Source organism: Canis lupus, chromosome 12, assembly GCF_003254725.2.
Source record: "Canis lupus dingo isolate Sandy chromosome 12, ASM325472v2, whole genome shotgun sequence".
NCBI classification, from domain to species: domain Eukaryota; kingdom Metazoa; phylum Chordata; class Mammalia; order Carnivora; family Canidae; genus Canis; species Canis lupus.
In genome coordinates this window covers 12,089,261-12,108,824 of record NC_064254.1, presented here as the reverse complement: position 1 = coordinate 12,108,824, position 19,564 = coordinate 12,089,261, and the positions used below count along the sequence as shown (strand labels likewise).

Genomic DNA, 19,564 nt, shown 5'->3' with positions numbered 1-19,564 from the left:
GGAGGATCAGCTGGGTGAAGAATGAGGAGGGTCTAGCGAGATCTGGGAATTCTACAGTATTGTTGATTTTTTTTTCCAAGCATAGAATACCCTGTCCTCGTCATGGGCATGGGAGAGGTTATAGGAACCACATCTGGCTGTTTAACCTTGTGGGGTCTCCCAAGGCTCTGTTGTTGAGACTTGGAATCCTCCTCAGCTGATTTTAATCATGAAGTGGACTATCTACTATCTATTCCAACGTCCTCCCCACTGTTAGCATTTATTTCCCTTTTGTTTTCCCAGAGGCTTTCCCAGAAATGGCAAGTCATCAATCAGAGGAGCCTGCTATGGTAAGGAGCATCTCTTCTCTTGGAAGTGTTCCCATTCGGGGCTAAAAAGCAGTGGGTTATAGTCGTTCTCAGCCTAGATGGTAGATTGCTTGTCTGTGACTGTTAAGCATACTCTGGTCAAGCCTTTATAGGGGATGCCTTAGGAGGATGCTGAGACATCCTTACTGACTTTGGATTTTGATCTAGTACCTCTAGCCAACTGGATATAGTCAAGTAGTAATGTCTGCTTCAGTGGATCACTGCTGTCCTGTTCTCAACATTTGTGTGGAATGTAGACCAAAGGAAGCCAGAAGAAGGAAGTGAGCACAGAGAGTCTGGTTAGGGTCACTGTGTTCCTTGTCCTTCGCTCTTTTGCACTGCCATTGGAAGTTGGCCCTGTGTTTTTCTGCAGTGGAGAAGATGACACTGCAGATGAAAACCCAGAGTCTCAAGAGATGTTAGAGGAACAACTGGTGAGGATGTTAACCCGAGAAGTCATGGACCTAATCAGTAAGTGGCATGTGGGAAGTAGGGGTAATAAAGACTTTTTCTGGAAACAGAACTCGCCCAACCGCATTAAGACATGTTGACAGCAATACTGACAGATCAATTAAGAAATAATTAAATCAACTTAAGGACATTCTGTGAATTGCAAACTATATTGTAAGATCAGAATATGAGGGAATGGTCTAAAATAGCAGGAGAAATTTGGATTGGTGGTAGGAGTAACATCCTAATTTTGTCAAAACAGGGAAAGTTTTTAAAACTTGGACATGAAGGTGGCTAATTTTCTTTTTTCTTGTTTGGTCATTTTATTTGATTGAGATCCATAGTAGACCAAGGATGTATCAGCCATCCCCTCTTGGTCACTTACTCTCAGAGAAGTCTATAATTTCCCTCTAGTTAATTGTATGAACTTAAACAGGGACCAGAGCAGGCTGGTCAAACACCTCTGTTTCTGCTGGTGAAGGTGATTTTGTGCCTGGACAGTGCTCTACTTTCCCCCATCTTCAGCTGCCCGGAAGACCATTTGGGATTTATTAGCCAGAGGCGGCTGTTGTCTGGTGGCAATAAGCCCAGTAACCCCACTTTCTTGCTTTAGCGGTGTGCTGTGTTTCAAAGAAAAGTGCTGACCATGGTACTGCTCCCCCTACAGATGGAGATGGTAAGTGAGCCCTATTGTGTGACCCTCCGGAGGTCTGCCCTAAGACTCCTAAATATTGTCCCTCTGTAGCCTGGTCAGTTTCACGTAGAAACCATTTCCGTAGCAGTCTCGGGTGGGTGAGATGTGCACCTAGCTTCTCTCTTGCTGTATTCCTCCAGCACAGTTCCATATGAGCCTTCGTACTTACTGTTTCTTCTACCGGTATAATTTTTCTCCCAGCTATATCCATGGCCTGTTCCCTTGCCTCATTCACATGTTACCTCTGAAAGGTCTTATATGGCCAACTTAGAAAAACTGGCAACCCCAGCCACTCTGGATTCTTCTTTTGCTCTGTTTTTCTTCATAGCACTTGTCATTGCCTGACATTGTTTTATTTCATTTGCTCATTTGTTATCTGTCTTCCTCACTAGGATGTCAACTTCCATCAGGGAAGGGACTTTGCCCTATTCCTGGTAATATCCCCAGTAACTAGGTCAGTGCCTGCTACAGTGGGGTCTTCAAATACTTCAGCCACAAAAGATCCTTAGTGTTTGTAGCTTTTTAAGTAACTATTCAGAGAATCTCATTTCTCACTATTTTTCAAATGTACAGCCAGAGGCATCTCTAGACCTGCCATGGGCAGGAGCTTCTACACCCTTTCAGGCTGCTGGTGGGCCGTCCCAGGACTATTCATCTACCAGTCAGCCCAGAATACTTAGCTTTCCCTTACCCGGTGGGCTGCCATCAGAATAGGATACTCTTCTCTGTTCTGACAGGATGGAGCTTAACATTCTGCTCTCTGCTTTCAGATGATGAGATGATGGCCACAGAGGTAACCCCCTCAACCATGGCGGAGCTCACAGACCTGGGCAAATGTCTAATGAAGCATGAGGTGGGTGGAAGGGGAAGCTGAGGTTTTTCTGCTTTCCTGGTATGGCACCAGCATCCACTTTTCTGAATCTCTGATACCGTCATAGAATTCTTTGGGATAATGCTGCTTTATATGGGTTAAAACTTCCTGGTTCCTAAAGCCCCCAGAAAAGAGTGGGAAAGGTCAAGGTGTCTTCCATGCCAGCCTGGGCAAAGGCTTTCAGAAAAACATACAGGCACATTGTGGTATTCAGCACCACCCCAGTCCCCCAGGCCTAAGCTTGTCTCCTTATACATAGGTTTTCTCTTCTATGTGGATTGTTTTTTCTTCTTTTTTTTTATTTTTTTTATTTTTTATTTTTTTAATTTATTTATGATAGTCACAGAGAGAGAGAGAGAGAGAGAGGCAGAGACACAAGCAGGCTCCATGCACCGGGAGCCTGATGTGGGATTCGATCCCGAGTCTCCAGGATCGCGCCCTGGGCCAAAGGCAGGCGCCAAACCGCTGCGCCATCCAGGGATCCCTTGACTGCCTGATGTACAGAGAGAAGAAATAAGCTTGTCTTTAGTAGCTTTTTTATCATGTTACTATTTATCTATGAAAACACTATCCCCTCATGCATAGGCCTACAAAGAAAATTGTGTTCATTTTCTCATTGTAACCCTTCATCCTTTCCCACTAGGATGTTTGTACGGCGCTATTAATTACAGCCTTCAATTCCCTTGCCTGGAAGGATACTCTGTCCTGCCAGAGGACGACCACCCAGCTCTGCTGGCCTCTGCTCAAACAAGTATGGTTATTCACCCCTTCTTCTCCTCACCCCTTATGTAAGCCTGGGTTCATGAGGACTGACTGAATCAGTTGGAAGAATCAGGTTGCTGGGGCTTTCAGAGGGTGCCCCTTTGGCCCTGAGCACAGCTGTGTCCCCAGGTGCTGTCAGGGACACTGCTCGCAGATGCTGTTACGTGGCTTTTCACCAGTGTGCTGAAGGGCTTACAGACGCACGGGCAACACGATGGCTGCATGGCTTCCTTGGTCCACCTGGCCTTCCAGATATACGAGGCACTGGTGAGTCAGACAGCATGGAGGCAGGGTTGGCTGCAGCTTCATCCCCAGGGGCCTGCTCCCAGGCAGTTGGGCCATAATGAAAGTAGGAAGCTGCCAGGTTGCTAGTGTGGCCTGAAGAGATGAGTGTGGTGGGGGATGGGAAAGGTGGCGGGCCCCAGCCTGCACCAGTGAGTGGTTTTATATATCTCCACTCCACAGCGTCCCAGGTACCTGGAGATAAGAGCTGTGATGGAGCAGATCCCTGACATACAGAAGGACTCTCTAGACCAGTTTGATTGCAAGCTGTTGAACCCCACTCTACAGAAAGTGGCTGACAAGCGCCGGAAGGACCAATTCAAACGCCTCATTGCCTGGCTGCATCGGGGTAGGTCACATGCCTTCCTTTGTGCTCCCAGCCAGCTTGACCCACCCTGTGGTCTTAGACCATGTGTCCTGGCAGACCAGACACCAGCTGTAGTTGTCTTTCAGACAATCCACTACTCAGGGCCCAGCATCAATTCTTCTCATTTGTCTTCCACAGAAACCCTTGGGAGAACAGTTCCGAAAAGAAGTTCACATTAAGAATCTTCCCTCACTTTTCAAAAAAACTAAGCCAATGCTGGAGACAGAGGTGCTGGACAACGAGGAGGGCGGCCTGGCCACCATCTTTGAACCCTGAATCAAACTTTTGGGCATTCTTCCTCGGCCTTTATTGTCATCTCTTCTTCCCCTTCGTAGCTAATCTCTAGGCCCCTCTCCACTGCCACCTCACTTTGTACCACTGTCAGCCTGGAGAGAGATCCAGGTCTGGAGCTGGAGAGAGGGGCCCCGGTGCAGGGCAGAGGTAACGAAATCTAAGGTATCAAGAAAGGGAGTTCGTGCTCACACCATTCCGTCTAGATCTTCCAGGTATCTCCCATTCTACTTGGAGTTTCAACTTTCCAAGAAAGAAAAGCTAGAGCAGACTGGCCCTACTCCCCAAGCCCTCCCACACCCATGTAGCCATACACCTGTGTAGAGTGGTAACTAGGGGTGCTAACACCCAACACTGCAACCAGCTGGGCTTACATAAGGGCTCGGTCCTCACTGCTTGCTCCAGAGTTGCTCCTGGGCTGCTGCAAGTCCCACTGAGCCCCCTTACTGCTAGACTGGGAGAAGACCTTCCCTGTACCCCGGGGCATGTCTGGGTCAGGTGCTGAGTGCTGAACTGAATTTAGCCAGTTCCCTCTCTGTTTGAGCAAGAATCTGGTTACCTGATGGGATCTATGGTACAGGCTGCTGCCAAGCTCTGGGCACAGTGTCAAGTATAGTCCCATCGGGGACCAGGGCTGGGCCAGGATCTGGAGTGCTTTCTGACATCCCCTTAGAGGTCACACATATTCCATGCGCAATCCCTCAGCGTGGTTTCCCCAGCCCCCAGGGTCCACTCAGGCATAAGAGCCACAGTACCCTATCTAGTGTCATGTGATGCCACTGGCATCTGAGGATAATGCAGGCCAGCTAAGCTATGTCTGTAACAAGCAGCTAGCAAAGCCACTGGTCTCTTCTCGGACTAGTTGGGTCCAGGTGCCTTCAAAAATCTCATGGTCTTTCAGGTCCCTGATCACTTCTCTCATGGACCATTTCCAAAAGAAAAAAATATGCCTTCCTATCACAACCTGTATTGTGAGGCTCCACTCTGTTCTAAAGGTCACTGAATGGCCCTGTAAGCAGAGGGGACATGAATGCAGGACCCTAGCCTTCAGGTCACTGCTGACTGTAGACCAGCTTATTGCATATAGCGTGTGTCTGTGTTCTGTACAGAGAGGCCTGTCATCGGTGTAGTCCACTGACATGAGGGTTTCAGAAAGGACTGAGTGGAATAGCTTGGGCTCAAGCTACGGCTGTGAGCTGGTGGCACCCGGGCAGGGTGGGAGAAGTGAACCTGGTTGGGAAATAGGACTTTGGGGTCCTGTGTAGCTGTTTCTATGGCACAGATTTGCCTCATGCCTGCTTACTGAGTGGTGCTTTGGGCTGCTTCCTGTCAGCTGTGAAAGCCATGTCAGAGTAGGCTTCCCTCCAGACTTGATGGCTGCCTACCCCTGTCTGTGGTTGGGGCTGTGGAGGGCATAGTTGTATTTATTGTGCTGTAATATTTTTAACATCCTGTGACTTCATGCTATAAGTTTTCTATTGTTTATAGAACCTTTTTGTAGAAACATTAACTCTAAAGCACATCTGCATGTCAGTAAAGATCTCAAGTTTCATACAGAAAGGGCCCCATCTGCCTTTTTCAAACCAGTGACATCTGGTGTCACTGCTCCTGAGCATCCTGCTGAGGGGACTGGACACAAAGGACTGTGACTGATGGACCTGCTATATCAAGCTTTCTCAAACAGTATGACAACCAGAAAAAGATTGCTATCTCTGACAGACCTAGACCAGGTAGCCCATACCTTCTCCCAAGTGTTCTCTGTAGCCGTTGGACCAGACTCCAAGGGACTGTCCAAAGGGAACAGTCCTGCTGTTCCTTGTGTGAGGTTTTTTTAAGATTTTTTTTTTTTTTTTTTTTTTTTTATGATAGAGAGGCAGAGACATAGGCAGAGGGAGAAGCAGGCTCCATGCACCAGGAGCCCGATGTGGGATTTGATCCCGGGTCTCCAGGATCGCGCCCTGGGCCAAAGGCAGGCGCCAAACCGCTGCGCCACCCAGGGATCCCAAGATTTTATTTTTAAGTAATCTCTATATCATCCAATGTGAGGCTTGAATTTACAATCTGAGTCAGCCAGGCACCCACCCAGTGTGACTGGACAGCTGTGAACCACGCTTTTTCCTCAAAAACTTCCTCTGATAATAGGTTAAGTGGCACATACTTTTTCGGGTTTAGCTGAGTGTCCGTCCCCCCCCCCACCCCCCCAGGAACCACCTCAACTTTGGCACACCTCAAGGCTTCAGAGGGACTTGGCCCTAACCTGCAGTATCCCCAGAACCCGATGTTCCTAAGGGCTAAATAATGCCAAGCCTCTTTTGAGGTGAGGCTCCATATTTGAGGGCTAAAACTCAGGTAGTAGTCTCTGACAAGAGGATCTTTATTTGGATGTGAATTTATTTACATTAAGGCCTTACAAAGGCATGAGGTCACATTTTGTGGCACATTTAGCAAAACCTACTGACTGAAAATAAGACTGGAACTATCCCAGAAAACCCAGGATCTCCAGTCACACCAGACTCTAGCAGGCCTGTGAGGTCAGGTCAGGACCCAAGATCTTCAGCTTGGCTCAGGAGCATCCGAGGCCAGCCATGCCAGTAAGTCCGGTGGAAACCTCAGTCCATCTGAACTGCATCCAGTTCATCCAAGAACCGTCGGCACTTCCCCATCAGCACCTTGATGGCTTCACTCACTAGCACATCTGGTGGTAACACCCCTGTTGACTCGACAGAGACTGGGAGGCAGAGACACACATTAGCCCAGGTAGGGGCTGTATACCAGCTCCTGCGCTACAGTGCTATAGAATCCACACCTGGACTCTGCAAGGAAACTGCAGTGCCACAGAACTGACCTGACCCGCCCCACCCCACCCTCTGCCTGACCAGATACTCACAGATGTAATGGTCTCGAACCCGCGCAAGGCGGACAACCTTCTTCAGCTTCTCCTTCCGGAACACTTCCCTGCTGAAGGTATCTAGCCGGGGATTGGCCACTCTGGCCACCTTTTTACCTAATGAAAACAAACCCTGTTCTAAATAACTAGGCCCGAAGCTTTTTATTTCTGCTCCCTTCGCAGAAAACATACTTTAACTCCTGACCTGAACACATGGCATCCCAAATGTCCTACCTTGGACTTCCTGCACCTCAATGACACCAGGTGAGAAGCATCGGCTCAGCTCCTCCGCTGCATCCCCTTCCACGGGCTCAAGCAGGGTGATGTCTGGCAGGAGCCTGTAACTGGCTGTTGCCACAGGTGAAAACTTGGCATGATCTTTTCCTGGAGGGTAGATATCAGAGACTGTGGGGAAACCCTTCTTGACGTTCAAAAAGCCCCTAATGGCAGAGGCCCACTGGCTTTCTGCCTGTTAGGACATCTCACCTCAGCCCCTTAGTCACACCCTGCCCCCCCGCTGTCCTCAAACTACCCTCCCGCCCTGGGCAACCCACAGGTTTCTTACCAATGCCCTTGACACAGTGCATGAGTAGGTCAATCTCCTGGCCAGGCCTCAGCTGAGCAATGAGGATATCATCATGCACGGGTCTGATCGTGCCCTCTGGGAAGAGGTCAGCCTGATTCCCCAGGGGCACCCATGTCATGTGCCTGGAGTACACTGGAGAAAGCACATCAGGAAAACCTCAGTCCTTAAAACTAGTACCCATCAAGAGGTGGGCCTTCCTACTCACCATACCACCACTCACCTTTGTGGTTCACATAGAGTTCATTGGGGTCAGAGGAATCTTTAGCAGCATGGGGGTTCCGTGTGCACCTGACTTGAAGCCGAAACTGCAGAGTATCTATCTCTGTGCCTTCATCATCCCCTGAACAAAGGATGAAAGTGGCAGCTCTTAAAGAACGACTGAGTATTTGAGTGCATTAATCTACACTTCTCATTTACTCCTCGGACAAATTTCCAATTTCAGAAGACCAGGGCAAGTGTTCACACAGATCAGAACTGATGTACCAAAACATTAGTGATTTGCTCATGGTCACAGTAATCAAGCCAGGATTTGAACGTAGGCAGTAGATCCTCTAGAATCTACTTTAGGAGACAGCTGTTCCCATTTTGCCACAATTTCGTTTTCTCAAGCGCTGACCTTGGTTCCGATACTCAAAAAGACGAGGATCAGCATGAATGGGAATAAGCCCCAAGCGATGAGCAAGGATCTCATCCTGGACAATGGATGTGTTGTTGTACACCAGGACCTTTTCCACAGCCATGGTTGGCACCTGCCCAAAAAATAAAATCATTCATCTACAGAGACCCTACAGACTCCCTATTTACTCCTACTTCCTGACACAGGGGGCCCTATTCCCAGAAAAACACCTGATGAAAAGTTCAGGAGGAATGCTCAGGAAAATGAAAGGAGCAACCTAAGAATTCTCCAAGTAAGGTGATGGCTCAGTTTCCACCCAACTCCGTCCCTGCCACCATGCCCACCAATAAATACCTCAGCTAATAAAATGCGTCGAAAAGCATTGGCAATGGCTGCATCAATTCCCACCATGTCGAACTCCAATGAGTTTTCATCCATGTGCACTACATCCACACGGAAATTCTACAGGGACAGAAAATGCACTAAATGAAGCCTTGGCCTCTGTGGAATCAATACCGTCCACTCTGGATATCCCCCAGCCCCAGCAACAATGTTCCCACTCACCCAAGAACCTCCCTTTGGCCAGATGTACCTCATAGCTGTTCCCTTCTCCCCCAATTCTTCATGAACTTCTTGAAAAGTTCCCATTTGTATCCTCTATTCATTTAAATCCTCCAACCAGACCACCCACAGAGACCATTCTACTCTGTCCTTTCTTACTAGACTCCTCCATCGGGCATTGATAGAATCCCTCCATTTTCCAACTCTGCCTTGGTTTCTGAGCACCAATCTTCTGCTTCTTTCTCCTCCAATGAATCCTTCTAAATTCACTATCTCCTACCCACTCCATAAAGTCACTATTTTCTGGATTTTTATCTCTCTCCAAAGTGACCTCAATCACGCTCATGGGTTTAACAACTATATATACAGAAAACTCCCAAATTCTCACTTCTCATCTCCTTTCAAACACACATTTTACTGGCCTGCTAGACCTCACATTCAGGAAACAATGCAGCATCATTCCCCTTCCCCAGACCTATTTTTCATCAGTAAATGGCACCACCATCCATTAAAGCAGTTCCTCAAGGTAGGTTATTTTATACTCCCTCCTCACAGCCCACATCAAAACAGTCACCAAATTTATCATGTCTCCTTTTTGCTCTACTTTCCTGATTATCATTTTAGTTCATACCTTCAACCTCAGCTCCTCTATGCAATTCTGTCACAAATCTGACTACCCTCTATGATCTTTCCCAACAGTTAAGGATGCAAATCAGATCACATCTGGCTCAGAGCTCTTCAAAACTTCCCCTATCACCTACAGTGTCTAAGATGCACTTCAATCTTGCCTAGCACTCATGCTGCCCGACTTTACATTCTAGCAATAATAAACTGGACGTTCTTGGAACACAGTTCACAAAGCCTTTATAATGTAGCTTCTAGTCTTCGTCCCCCCACCTTCACCCTTACCCTTTCTCAGATTTTACTCATCGTTCAGGGCTCAATTCAGATGTCATCTCCTGCAGGAAGGAAATCTTCCATACCGCTGCCCCGCTTTCCGTTCCAGATTAAGTGCCCCTCAGGGGTCACCCTAGTCACGACTGTCCTTTCTTATCGCTACCAACCACCTTTACATCATACTGGAGTCATTTATGCGTGCTCTTCAACAAGATTAAACATCTTGTTCGACGAACAGGGCACAGACCATGTACACGGAGGGCCTAGCATATTGCTCAATAAACGTTTTATGAACGCAGCGAATCCCACGGGCAGTTTCCAAAGCACAGGCCGCTCAGATCACACGATCCGTTCCCAATACCCTCTCCAGCCCCACCTACCTTCTCGAAGCGGTCTTGGTCCCAGGCATCATCATAGCCGGAATAGTTACCGGGAAAGTCGGTGGTATGAACCTAGACCAAAGAGAGACGAGTCTGCGAAGGGGCAGGTAGGGCAAACCCGCCCCAACTCCGATCCCAACTCATCCCTCCTGTTCCACTCTCATTTCTCTTGCCGAGTTCAAGGCCACGGGCTTACATTGCGAACCCCGAACTCCCCTAGAACCACGCGGGTCCGCATCTCTTGCACCGCCTGGGCGGCCGCCATCTTCTACCCCTCCACGTGACTAGGGCAGCAAACTGGCGCGCGCGTCCCAGTCGCCCTCCTTCGTCTCCATGGCAACGCACCGCCTCCCGGGATGTTAAATATCGCGAGATTCTGTGCAGCCTCCGTCCACGTCCCCAGCTTCCGGAAGTCGGTTTGGGCCAAACATCCGGGTTTCTCCTTTTTGCGTTCCGGCTGAACCCACCGCTCTTTTTCGCCCCTAGACATCTCCCTCCTTCAGGCCCACGTCTCTCCCACTCCTCCTCCGCGCGCGGGACTAGCGCGGGCTTCAGCGACGGGAGCCCTCGAGGGACATGGCAACTACGGCGGCGCCGGCTGGCGGCGCCCGAAGCGGGGCCGGCCCGGAATGGGGAGGGTTCGAAGAAAACATCCAGGTAATCGCCCCAGGGCTCCGGCTGCCGGCAGCCGCAGGGCCGGCAGCCGTCCTGAAGCGTCGCGGGGACTCTCCCTGGGAGCTTGGAAGTCTGCTCCATTTGCAACACTTGTCCTCTCCTTTGGCTCTTGGTGTACACGGAAGGTAGTGGGACTGGTGCTGACCTCAAAGGTCCAGACTGGTGCTCCAGCCAGAGGGCCTCGTGCCTCTGGGCCTGCCTGCTCTTGCTTTCGAGACAAGTTTGTTGGTCGATCGGGGCCAGGCATGGCGAGGGAGTGGGCGGTATTCACCGGCGCTGGCTAAAACCATGCTGTGTGCACAGCCTTGTTTGGGGATTGGAAAAGACAAAACGGGCACTTTTGCAGCCCTCTGAGGATTTGATAGGGAAGGTAGAAGAAAGACATATATGCAAGACAGGGGGTAGGTTTCCCAGGCTAGAAAAGAGAGCCAGACAACCAAGGATTCTGAGAGCAGATGAGGGGAAGAGAGTGGTATGATCTATGGTGATTCCAAGCCATATCCCCAGCAGTGGAAGAACAAAGTCCCAAATCCTGGGAGGAACGGAGGAGGACCCGCGGATGGAACAGAAAGGGCCTGCACTCTAGAAGCCATTGTCTTCACAGGGTGGGGGCTCAGCTGTGATTGACATGGAGAACATGGATGATACCTCAGGCTCCAGCTTTGAGGATATGGGTGAACTGCATCAGCGCCTGCGTGAAGAAGAAGTAGATGCTGATGCAGCTGCTGCTGAAGAAGAGGATGGGGAGTTCCTGGGCATGAAGGGCTTTAAGGGACAGCTGAGCCGGCAAGTGGCAGATCAGGTAAGCAGGATTGGATCCCTAGCAGGTGGAAAAGTATACTTAGGAAGGCCCCCAAGTGCTGGAGTTGATGTTAAAGTTCACCCCCATGTCGCCTAACCCATTAGAACTGTGTAGAAGGCCAATAGAAAGTGAGCGACAGGGACTATGGCCAAGAACCTCTCGCAGTACCTACCCACTTCACTCCGTCTTCCTTACTGCAGATGTGGCAGGCAGGGAAGAGACAAGCCTCCAGGGCCTTCAGCTTGTATGCCAACATCGACATCCTGAGACCCTATTTCGATGTGGAGCCAGCCCAGGTGCGAAGCAGGTGAGGATCCTTCTCATATCTAGTCCTTCATCCAAACTACAACCAGATACCCAGCCCTCATCACTGCACCTGTACTCCAGCTACACCATACCTCTTACCAGTCACAGAACAGGACATAGTGATAACACATTGCCTTCCTCCTCTTCTTCATCCAGCAAACTATTCTTCTCTCAACAGCCAGCTCAAATGTTGCTTCCTCTTCCCTATTCCTCAACCCCATCCCCACTCTGTCCTCTGCTGGTGATCCTAGAGAACTCTGTGCTTTCCTTTAACAGATAACACCTCAGCAGTGCTATGCTTTTTTATTCCTGGGGCTGGCTCCCCAGAGACCGCCTCAAAAACAAGCTCTGTTTTATTTTTATTTTTTTTATTCCCAGCACCGGAACAGTCTCTGAGCCAGAATATCGGTACATAGTTGTTGAATGACTTTTCAAGAAGTGGATCTAATTTTGGCTTGGTTCTTTGTCCTTTAACTTAAGCAGTGCCCATCAGACACCCAGTACCACTTAGCAGCTATCATTGAGCATTTGCTCTGTGCTGGGCACTGTAGTGGTTTTGTCTCACTGAAGACAGAGGGTGAAGATAAGATGGGAGCTTTGCCCTCAAGTGCAATTACAATACACCACTCATTCGCTATGTTGGGACACACAGGAAGGACACCTGACCCAGAGGAGGCTAGAGGGTGGAACAGGGCAGGTTTCCCAAAAGAAAGAGGATCCAACCAAAATTCAAGGTATTAATAGGAACTGGCCACTTAATTCTTGAAAGTAGGGAGAAGTGAGTTTTCATCCCACATCAAAGATGTTTTTCAAGAAAATGCTCAGCGGTGCTCTGAGGAATGGTAAGCAGAAAGAGGCAGGAGACCTACTGCCTTCAGTAAAACTTTCCTTTTAAACTTTCCAGGGCTTCTCCATCACAGCCCTGAATTCTGGGCATTCTCTGCTGAGGTTGGCCTTTTAAAGGGGAGCAGGTCAAATAGGTAAATTGTCAAGCCCTCTCTCAAGGCCCAGGTGCACTCTCCGAGGTCTCCATATTGCTGCTGTGTGTCAGCAGGGTATCAGAAGCCTGTCCTTCCTGGACGCATTTTTAGCGACAAGGAAATTGTTTTCTCATTCCTGGTCTGTCTTTACTCTCTTCTCCTTTACCATCTAGCATGTTCTCTGGAGTTAGAGATGAATAAGATTCAGACCCTCCAGAACCTCATAGCCTAGTGCTGCCTTGGCTCTCATCTCTCCTCTCCTCTCCCAGGCTCCTGGAGTCCATGATCCCTGTCAAGATGGTCAGCTTCCCCCAGGTGAATACCCAAGGTAGCATGTTTGGAGGAGCTGGGGGAGGCATGAGGGCAGAGGGTGGGGCCACCAGGCAAATCCCAGGAAGACACAAACAAGAAGAGCCATTGAACCCTCCAGCCTGAGTGAGTTGCTATGTTGACAGAAAATTGCAGGTGAACTCTATGGACCTCTCATGCTGGTCTTCACGCTGGTTGCCATCCTCCTCCATGGGATGAAGACATCTGACACCATTATCGTAAGCAGGACAAAGGACTTTGGGGGGTGGCTGACCTAAGTCGAAAGCTACCCAAGGAGAGGTTGGTGGAGTGAGGTAGAAGCAGCCCCTGAGGGAAGCCCTGGGTGAGGCTGAGACTAGAGGCCTCCCAGGACTAAGCAGAGCCTTCACCCCACAGCGGGAGGGCACCCTGATGGGCACAGCCATTGGCACCTGCTTCGGCTACTGGCTGGGTGTCTCGTCCTTCATTTACTTCCTCGCCTACCTGTGCAACGCCCAGATCACCATGCTCCAGATGCTGGCACTGCTGGTAAGGAGTCCAGCATGGTGGTGGGCAAGGGTAGTCTTTAAAAAGAATAGCTAGGCCTCAGTCTGCCTCTGTCTTGGGGCCGCAGGGGCTGGAATGGGATGAGCTGGCCAGCAGATCATTTCTTTCTCAGGGTCCTTGTGAGAGATCAAAGGTCAGCCCAGCCTGAGCGATTTTCCTCTCCGCCGTTTTGTTTCCTAGGGCTACGGCCTCTTTGGGCACTGCATTGTCCTGTTCATCACCTATAATATCCACCTCCATGCCCTCTTCTACCTCTTCTGGTTGCTGGTGGGTGGGCTTTCAACCCTCCGCATGGTAAGCTGGGCAAAAGGCTGCCAGGGGTGGGCTGACCTCCCAGAGAGTTCGGGAAGACAGGCCGGAGCTTGGGCTAAACCCCACAAAGGGCTCTGAATGGGTGGGAAGAGCCCAAAGGTAATTCTCCTGTGGGTAGGACTGTCTTCTCCACGCTGCATCTAGGTCCTCTGAGCTGTACCTCTGTGGCCCTAGGTGGCAGTGCTGGTGTCCAGGACTGTGGGCCCCACTCAGCGGCTGCTTCTCTGTGGCACCCTGGCTGCCCTGCACATGCTCTTCCTGCTGTATCTGCATTTTGCCTACCACAAGGTGGTGGAGGGTGAGTGACAGGAGGGCCTGGGCTTCGGGGGAAGGGAACAGCCTCCCTGGGCAGGGCCCAGCCAACTCTTGCTCACCTTCTGTCCTTCTCCTTTCAGGGATCCTGGACACGTTGGAGGGCCCCAATATCCCGCCCATGCAGAGGGTCCCCAGAGACATCCCTGCTGCACTCCCTGCTGCTAGGCTCTCTGCTACTGTACTCAACGCCACAGCCAAGGCTGTCGCGGTGACCCTGCAATCACACTGACCCACCTGAGCCCCTTGGCTGGCCCCCATCCCCCCATCTGCGGAGCAGAGGAAGATTAAAGAACAGTACTGATGACGTGTGTCTCTTTGATGGGGTCTGCAGCTGCCTCAGAGCTGTAGCCACTTAAGCCAACTCCTTGACGCCTGTGGGCCTTCTGAAGGGCACAAGGCCAGGAAGGCCTGGCCGGGACTGCAGGGCTCTGCAGCCAGTGCAGAAAGTGGCTCAGCTCCTCTGAGGCCCTCTCTCCACCTACTCCTTCCTTCCTCTTTATCTCTCCCCTTGTCTTGCTAAATATAGACTTGGTAATTAAAATACTGATTGAAGTTTGGAACTGCAGCTGCCATTCTAGTGGTCCTCCCTGCCACCCTACCTCCTGCACACTTTCCTGTTCTCTCACTGGCGATAATGTCACATGTTTTCTTCTTGATACCTTCATCCAGCCAGGATGAAGGTGGGACAGCCCAGACTACCACTGAAAGCAATGACTGAATATGGAACCTGCCCCTGAGGGCAGGGGACACCCTCGGAGCAGCAGGGAGGCCTCAAGCACAGGAACCATAAGTCTGATGGAGGAGAGCACCCCGCTTGAGCGGGCTCGTCCTCACTCTTGGGACACCAATGAAACAATGACAAATGACAATTGCTTAAAAACTTCCAGATTCAACCCTGTGTCCTTACAAGGCCCTTGCGCCCCTGGGGTGTTGCATAGGAATAACTTTCCTGACAGAGAACACCTTTGAAGTTAAACCTGGCTGTGTCCTGGTAATACTGGGGCCAGAGGAACAAAGCCATCACTAGGAGTTTGCTCTCCTCCTTGAAGAGTGCTGTTCACTCTTCAAAACCACCACCACCCCAAGCGTAGCACCATCCATCCCTGTGTGCATCTCTAACCTGTTCCACTTAAGGAGTTTGTCAGGTGGTTGATGAAATAGAATTTTTGTCCTCCCTTCACTAGGCTTACATTCTTTTTTTTAAATGGTTACCCTAGTAAATGTGGGCGGGCATCTCTTCCTCCTAGCAACGGGCCTAAGGAAGACGTGCCCTCCACTTGCCCTGTGTGACCCGATGTTACGTGAGGACCCCACACCATCACCAGTGGACAAAGTGCAAACAGCACTACCCGCACCGCGCGGCGGACCCTTCCCGAAAGTTCCAGCCCACCTAACCCAGCTGCCAGCCACCAAGGCAGGTGGCTGGACCTAGCACCCCCTTTAAAATTGGGCTACCCAGTGCCCCGGGACGTCCGCCGCCTGCACCCTGCACCTCCGTGCAGCTCACCTGTCGGAGGAACCCGCCGCCCCGGGCCCGGGGGCCTCCGCTGCGGGGCCGCCATCTTGGCGGGGGGCGCGCGGGGGAGTCCTCCGGGGCTGGGTGTCCCCGCCGCACTCCCGCCTGTCGTCTCGGGGGCGGGCCCTCCAAGCAGGGCGGCCGGGCGTGCCCGAGGGGCTGGCCCCGAGGCGGAGGGGCAGAAGCAGCTGGGGACAGGCTCGCGGGCCATCGCCACGTGACGCGCCTCCGTCCTCCCGCCACGCCCCTGCTCGTGCGGGCCTCAGCCCACGCCCAGCCCCGGCGCTCCCAGACCCGGGGGGGCGCGGAGCCGGGCCGCGTGGCCTAGGCCGGGCCGGGGGCGGGGCGAGCGGCGGTGACGCGGCCGTTGCCATGGGAACCCGCCGCCCGCTCCGGCGCAGGAGCCGGAGCCGAAGCCGGAGCCGGAGCCGGAGCTGCCGCCCGCCCGCCCGCCCGCCCCGGGCTCTCCCTGCGGGGCTGTAGGGGAGCCGGGCCGGAGGGAGGGAGGGAGCAGATGCGGCCCTCGAGCCAAGACCCGTCCCGCACGTCCTGAGCCGAGGCCACGCAGCCGCCGCCGCGACCGCGAGAAACGAGGACGAGCACGAAGCAGCGCCCGCCCGGCCCCCGGCCCCCGGCCCGCGCGCCTCGGCCCGTCGCCCAGACACGGACGGCACGGACCGCCCCGGCCCCCGCGCCTCGCGGTCTCAGCCCGGCCCGCGACCTCCGCGCCTCCGCAAAGCCCGCCGCCTCCGGCCCGGCCCCCGCCGCTCCCCGCCTTCGCCGCCTTCGCCTTCGCCGCCGCCCCCGCCGCCCCCGCCGCCCCGCCGCCCCGCCGCCCGCGCCTCTGCCCCCGCCTCTGCCCCCGCCTCTGCCCCCGCTCCGCCCGCGCCCCCGGCCCCGGCCCCGGCCCCGCCCCCGGCCCCGGCCCCGCCAACCTCGGCCGCGGCCCGCGCCCCGGCCCCGGAGGCCCGGCCGCGGGTACCATGCTGCCCAGCTCCATCCAGATTTCGGGGGAGCCGCTGTCAGGCGCCGAGGTGCGGGACATCTGCCGCGGCCTGCGCGACAACGCCGTGCGCCTGCTCTCGCTGCGCGGCTGCCGCCTCTGCGACCGCGACTTCGGCCGCATCTGCCGGGCCCTGGCCGGGGCCACGTCCCTGGCGCAGCTCAACCTTAACCTGGGCGTCGTGTCCAGCCCCAGCCGCATCAAGCAGCTGGCGGAGGCGCTGCGGACCAACCGCTCCATCCAGTCCCTCTTGTGAGTGCGCTCCTCGCAAGGGGCCCCGGGCGCCGCGCCCCTCTTCACGCCCCCTGCCACTGCCGGGTCCTCCACACGCCCTCCTGTAGCCGCCTCTGCACCAGCCTGCCTTCCCCTCCCTGGCCCCTGCCTCATCCCTCTCCCCGAGCCCGTCCACGACACCCTCCGAGCGCATCCCTCACCTCCCGACTTTACACCCGCAGCCCCACCCCAAATGAGATGGGATGCCCACCCCCTCCTGGCAGGGCGCGCGTACCTCGCCACCTAATCGCTGGCACTGACTACTTGGGGACCGCTCCGCGGGTCTCAAGAAGGAACTCTCCTGGGGCCTAGACCCCTGCCCCTACACTCTGCCCGCTGAAGAGCCTCAGTCCACCTCCCACACACCTTCTCTGCTCTGTCCTGGATCCTAATCCCTGCCCCAGAAAAGAAACCAGACTCTTCTACCTGTATTCCTTTAGAATCTAGAATTTTCTTTCTCCCTTCCCAAGGCTTCTCCCAAGTGCTGGGACAAGGGCCCTGCTCACCCTCGGGCTCACATAAGGGAAGGGGCTCCATCCCCTACAGATAAGGCTGGTGACCGCAGTAACCTCTGCTCTCTGGTCTCGCCCGCCAGCCTGCATGGGAGCCCCCTGACAGATGCGGGGCTGGCCTTGCTGAACCCAGCCCTGGCCCTCCACCCTGCCCTTGTGGCTCTGGACCTGGGGGACTGCATGCTGGGTGATGAAGCCATCAACCTCATCTGTGGCCTCCTGCCCCCAGATGGAGCCAAGTCAGGTGAGCAAGGGGGCTCCGCTGAGGGTACAGGCTAGTGGCCTTGATGAAAAAGCTAGGTGCGGGGGGCAGGGGCCTGTGTACCCAGAGCTGAGGGCTCTGACTGGGGATGAGAATGTTTTTCAATCCTCTCAGGAAGGAGAAGGATTGGGGGCTAAGCAGAATGGAGACTCACGCATCCAGGCTGTGGTGGGCAGGAAAGGCAGGGGTCTCTAATGGTCCCTAAACTCTGTGGTGGGACAGGGTGTCTCTCAGCTACCAGGGACTCCCCAGCGATCCAGGGCAGGGGAGGGGCTTGAAGAGGGCCCCACCTCCATCCTGGTTTCTCGCTTCGTTGCTGCCCAGGCTTGAAGGAGCTAACGCTGAGTGCCAACCCTGGCATCACCCCCAAGGGCTGGAGCCGCCTCGCGATTGCCGTGGCCCACAGCTCCCAGGTCCGCGTCCTCAATCTGGACTACAACCCGCTGGGTGAGGCTCAAGGAAGCCCCCTGTGAGTCTCACCATCCCAGCCCCATCCAAGAACTTGGGACCATTGTTTGGCATGGTAACCCCCCCTCACCGGGGGAGGGAAAAAGGAGGGGGAACCTGGGAGGCAGTAGAGAAGCCACCTGTTTGGAGGACCAAATGACCAAAAGGTACATCAAAGTACCCGTCACCCCTCCTGGGCCTGGCTTGCTTCACCCGTTCACTCACCATTCACGGTGGCCCCTTTGAACACCTGCCAGGTATCAGCATGTGCTGGCTCGCGGGTGGGGTTCAAGGTTGTTAGGGCACAGGGGAGGCTGTGGGGAGGGTCAGCGGGCCTGCTCATGACTGCGGGTGACCGTGTGCATGGGTGCCGCCTCCCCAGGTGACCACGTGGCAGGGATGCTGGCTGTAGCTGTGGCCTCCAGCCGCACCCTAGAGGTCCTAGACTTGGAGGGCACGGGGCTTACCAACCAGTCAGCTCAGGTGAGAAGCCTTCACATTTGTGGACGGGCTAGAGGTGGGGGTGCAGGTGAGCCGGTGTGCCTGTGGACATACCAGGGGGGTGGGGGGGCAGTTTGGGGTCTGGGGGGTTGCCCTAACGGTTCATCCTCTTCCGCCTCAGACCCTGCTGGACATGGTAGAAAACTACCCCACGGCTTTGCGGAGCCTGGTGTTGGCTGAGAACAGCATTAGCCCAGAGCTGCAGCAGCAGATCTGTGACCTCCTGTCGGAGGGAGAGGAGGAGGAAGAGGTGGCGGGAGGGGCTGGTGACACCCAGGAACGAGAGAGGGGGCGAGAGCCTGCTGCCCACCAGAGGAGCAGCAGCTCTTGGATGTGCCCCAGTGGTAAGAGCCCCGGGGCTGATCGGAGCCGGGTCTGGAAGAGGCGTGGGACCAGGGATGGTGGGTGTGGACACCTAGGCCCCCTCTCACCTCTGTGTCCCTGCCCCTCTGCCCCTCCACAGATCCCAGCTCTCAGATGGTGCTCATGACTTCAGGACTAGGTGACAGTCTGTTGGCTGAGACCGAGATGTGACCCTCCACTTGGGCTCCTACACATCATTACATTTTGTCTATGTCCCCAGCACTTTGCCCGGATATCAGGGTCAGGCCCTGGGGCCTGGGATGGGAATGGGGGGGTGGTGCCTGGGGCTCTGGTAGCTCTGGGCAGCGATGGGAAGCTCTGGAAGCTAAGCAACAGCCTTGGGGGCACTTGAACCCAAGGCAAAGCCTCTGGACTTGTTAGCAGCTCTGGCTGCAACCCGCTGGCTCGGAAGAGATTTTATGACCTCTACAACCTGGCGTGTGGCTGTGCT

At 53.8% G+C, this 19,564-nt stretch overlaps 4 protein-coding genes across 4 annotated transcripts in view; 3 read left to right on the top strand and 1 right to left on the bottom strand.

The window, feature by feature from the left end:
- The window catches only part of XPO5 (exportin 5), a 51,559-nt gene extending 45,935 nt beyond the window's left edge, over positions 1–5,624 (top strand). Inside the window, 9 exon segments of the mRNA XM_025418868.3 lie at positions 283–329; positions 721–818; positions 1,411–1,473; positions 2,262–2,344; positions 3,006–3,113; positions 3,254–3,391; positions 3,590–3,742; positions 3,744–3,755; positions 3,912–5,624. Of these exon segments, the coding sequence (XP_025274653.1) occupies positions 283–329; positions 721–818; positions 1,411–1,473; positions 2,262–2,344; positions 3,006–3,113; positions 3,254–3,391; positions 3,590–3,742; positions 3,744–3,755; positions 3,912–4,049 (840 nt within the window). The 3' untranslated portion in view covers positions 4,050–5,624.
- A 793-nt stretch (positions 5,625–6,417) lies between these two features.
- Positions 6,418–10,343, bottom strand: POLR1C (RNA polymerase I and III subunit C). The gene is made up of 9 exons (XM_025418866.3): positions 10,188–10,343; positions 9,992–10,063; positions 8,508–8,615; positions 8,154–8,286; positions 7,758–7,877; positions 7,517–7,669; positions 7,186–7,335; positions 6,952–7,068; positions 6,418–6,792 (listed from the first exon to the last, which is right to left on the bottom strand). The coding sequence occupies exons 1-9, from the start codon at positions 10,254–10,256 to the stop codon at positions 6,674–6,676; spliced, it is 1,041 nt and encodes a 346-aa protein (XP_025274651.1). The 5' UTR covers positions 10,257–10,343; the 3' UTR covers positions 6,418–6,673.
- A 36-nt stretch (positions 10,344–10,379) lies between these two features.
- YIPF3 (Yip1 domain family member 3) lies at positions 10,380–14,796 on the top strand. The gene is made up of 9 exons (XM_025420645.3): positions 10,380–10,648; positions 11,271–11,468; positions 11,669–11,775; positions 13,024–13,069; positions 13,210–13,302; positions 13,460–13,591; positions 13,790–13,903; positions 14,096–14,219; positions 14,317–14,796. Exons 1-9 carry the CDS (start codon positions 10,568–10,570, stop codon positions 14,463–14,465), a joined length of 1,044 nt encoding a protein of 347 aa, XP_025276430.2. The 5' UTR covers positions 10,380–10,567; the 3' UTR covers positions 14,466–14,796.
- Positions 14,797–16,720: 1,924 nt separating this feature from the next.
- Positions 16,721–19,545, top strand: LRRC73 (leucine rich repeat containing 73). The gene is made up of 6 exons (XM_025418865.2): positions 16,721–17,007; positions 17,624–17,784; positions 18,127–18,249; positions 18,632–18,732; positions 18,872–19,094; positions 19,214–19,545. Exons 1-6 carry the CDS (start codon positions 16,736–16,738, stop codon positions 19,282–19,284), a joined length of 951 nt encoding a protein of 316 aa, XP_025274650.1. The 5' UTR covers positions 16,721–16,735; the 3' UTR covers positions 19,285–19,545.
- The last annotated feature ends 19 nt before the right edge of the window (positions 19,546–19,564 follow it).

Bases quoted from the DNA above. Each gene is read 5' to 3' on its own strand.
- YIPF3 (XM_025420645.3), top strand. From the start codon at position 10,568: ATGGCAACTACGGCGGCGCCGGCTGGCGGCGCCCGAAGCGGGGCCGGC. The intron at 13,303-13,459 runs GTAAGCAGGACA...TTCACCCCACAG, and splicing joins AGACATCTGACACCATTATC to CGGGAGGGCACCCTGATGGG. The intron at 13,904-14,095 runs GTAAGCTGGGCA...CTGTGGCCCTAG, and splicing joins GGCTTTCAACCCTCCGCATG to GTGGCAGTGCTGGTGTCCAG.
- LRRC73 (XM_025418865.2), top strand. From the start codon at position 16,736: ATGCTGCCCAGCTCCATCCAGATTTCGGGGGAGCCGCTGTCAGGCGCC. The intron at 18,733-18,871 runs GTGAGAAGCCTT...CTTCCGCCTCAG, and splicing joins TTACCAACCAGTCAGCTCAG to ACCCTGCTGGACATGGTAGA. The intron at 19,095-19,213 runs GTAAGAGCCCCG...GCCCCTCCACAG, and splicing joins CTCTTGGATGTGCCCCAGTG to ATCCCAGCTCTCAGATGGTG.
- POLR1C (XM_025418866.3), bottom strand. From the start codon at position 10,256: ATGGCGGCCGCCCAGGCGGTGCAAGAGATGCGGACCCGCGTGGTTCTA. The intron at 8,287-8,507 runs GTATTTATTGGT...TTTTTTGGGCAG, and splicing joins GACGCATTTTATTAGCTGAG to GTGCCAACCATGGCTGTGGA. The intron at 7,069-7,185 runs GTAGGACATTTG...TGTTTTCATTAG, and splicing joins TGAGGTGCAGGAAGTCCAAG to GTAAAAAGGTGGCCAGAGTG.